This window comes from Amphimedon queenslandica, unplaced genomic scaffold, assembly GCF_000090795.2.
Source record: "Amphimedon queenslandica unplaced genomic scaffold, v1.1 AMPQUscaffold_11291, whole genome shotgun sequence".
NCBI lineage: Eukaryota > Metazoa > Porifera > Demospongiae > Haplosclerida > Niphatidae > Amphimedon > Amphimedon queenslandica.
Window position 1 is genome coordinate 1 of NW_003548466.1, and position 1,482 is coordinate 1,482.

At 33.7% G+C, this 1,482-nt stretch overlaps 1 protein-coding gene across 1 annotated transcript; it reads left to right on the forward strand.

Annotated features, from left to right (window-relative positions):
* Positions 1 to 9: 9 nt before the first annotated feature.
* Positions 10 to 915, forward strand: LOC109589467 (uncharacterized). The gene is made up of 3 exons (XM_020005546.1): positions 10 to 479; positions 529 to 588; positions 644 to 915. Exons 1-3 carry the CDS (start codon positions 293 to 295, stop codon positions 907 to 909), a joined length of 513 nt encoding a protein of 170 aa, XP_019861105.1. The 5' UTR covers positions 10 to 292; the 3' UTR covers positions 910 to 915.
* The last annotated feature ends 567 nt before the right edge of the window (positions 916 to 1,482 follow it).

Below are 1,482 nucleotides of genomic sequence, written 5' to 3' on the forward strand. Positions count from 1 at the left end.
GTATTACTGTCTCTCTCTTTCTCTACAGGGTCTGTTTCCTACATTGATTGTCTCTTTATTGAGTCGGAAAGACAAACCTCATTTTTTTATTGATAGTCGCTCTCCTGCATTCCCAAGACAGCTCCGATATGCTGTTAGCCTCTACTCAGAGGATCTGTTTGGATCAATATTCCTCTGTGATAATCTCAAATCAATTGAGATTATTTTCACTGGTCTTACTAGACACTGTTATACTCTTCGTGAGGTGATTCTAGAGTGTCTATCAGCCAGTGCTGAGCTCCTGTCTTATGACATGAAGGCACTGGAGATATCTGCTCTTGTTCGTTGTAAGAGAGATCATAGATTAGCTGCTAGTAATGATGAGCCTCATCCAATTACTGTCTGTCATACTGAAGATCCACCAGTAGTTGGTTGCAGTCTTGAGCCTCATCTTCATCCTATCCCAATAGACAATGAGAGGCAAAACTGCTGGCTAACGAGTAAGTATACTTCAATGATTTTTTATTTTATAAGAATCATTTCTTATAGATCCAGTTGCTTCATCAGATGTTGCTACAGACAACTTTTTACCAGAAGGTTCTGTATTAAGTAAGTGAATGTGTTAGTTTTATTATTATTAGATAATGTGTGTATTTATTTACAGATGATTCTCATGCTCCAGTTATACTGAAAGCTATCAAAAAGATTGTCAAAGAATGGGACACACTAGGATTATATCTTGGAGTGAAAAATGAAGATTTAGAATCAATTGATTTTAATTCCTTACATCAAATAAATGTATGCCGCAAAAACATGATAATTCACTGGTTAAAGACTGGTACTGCTACAAGGGAAAAGCTGATAAAAGCACTTGAGGATTTGGAAAGAATTGATGTTGCTGCTAAAGTAAAGCGTCTACCTAAACAATAATAATAATTATTATTATATTAATGTTATTTCTTAATCTTTTCTTCATTTTTACTCACATGCATTTCCTTCTTTTCCTTTTCCCCTCTATTTCTTTCTCTTCAATGGTATTATTATTGTTAGAAGTATTATAATTATTATTATAAGTATTATAATTATTATTAGTATTGTTATTTATTTTTGTCAATTCTTTCTATTTTGAGTTTTCTATTAAAATTTTAACATTACTGACGTGGTCAAAATCATGCGTTTACCCCATTAGATACATGCAGTGCAGCAAACTTTACTCATTAGATCTACCCATGTATATACATGTGGTGTATCTAGGAGTGTAAAGGGTCAATCCTGTGAGGAGGTCCTTCTTCAACAAGACAACAACCCGTTAGTCATATCAATCTCATTGACTTGACCATTTGACAGACAATAGACAATGTAATGACTTGTAGTGTAACATTAAAAGATTGATACTTTTATCTTGTGTATTCATCAATGGATCTGGTGTAATGTATCAGATAATGTAGGATATGGTATGCATTCACCACCAGTCCTATATAATGACTATCACTCACTTCTCAT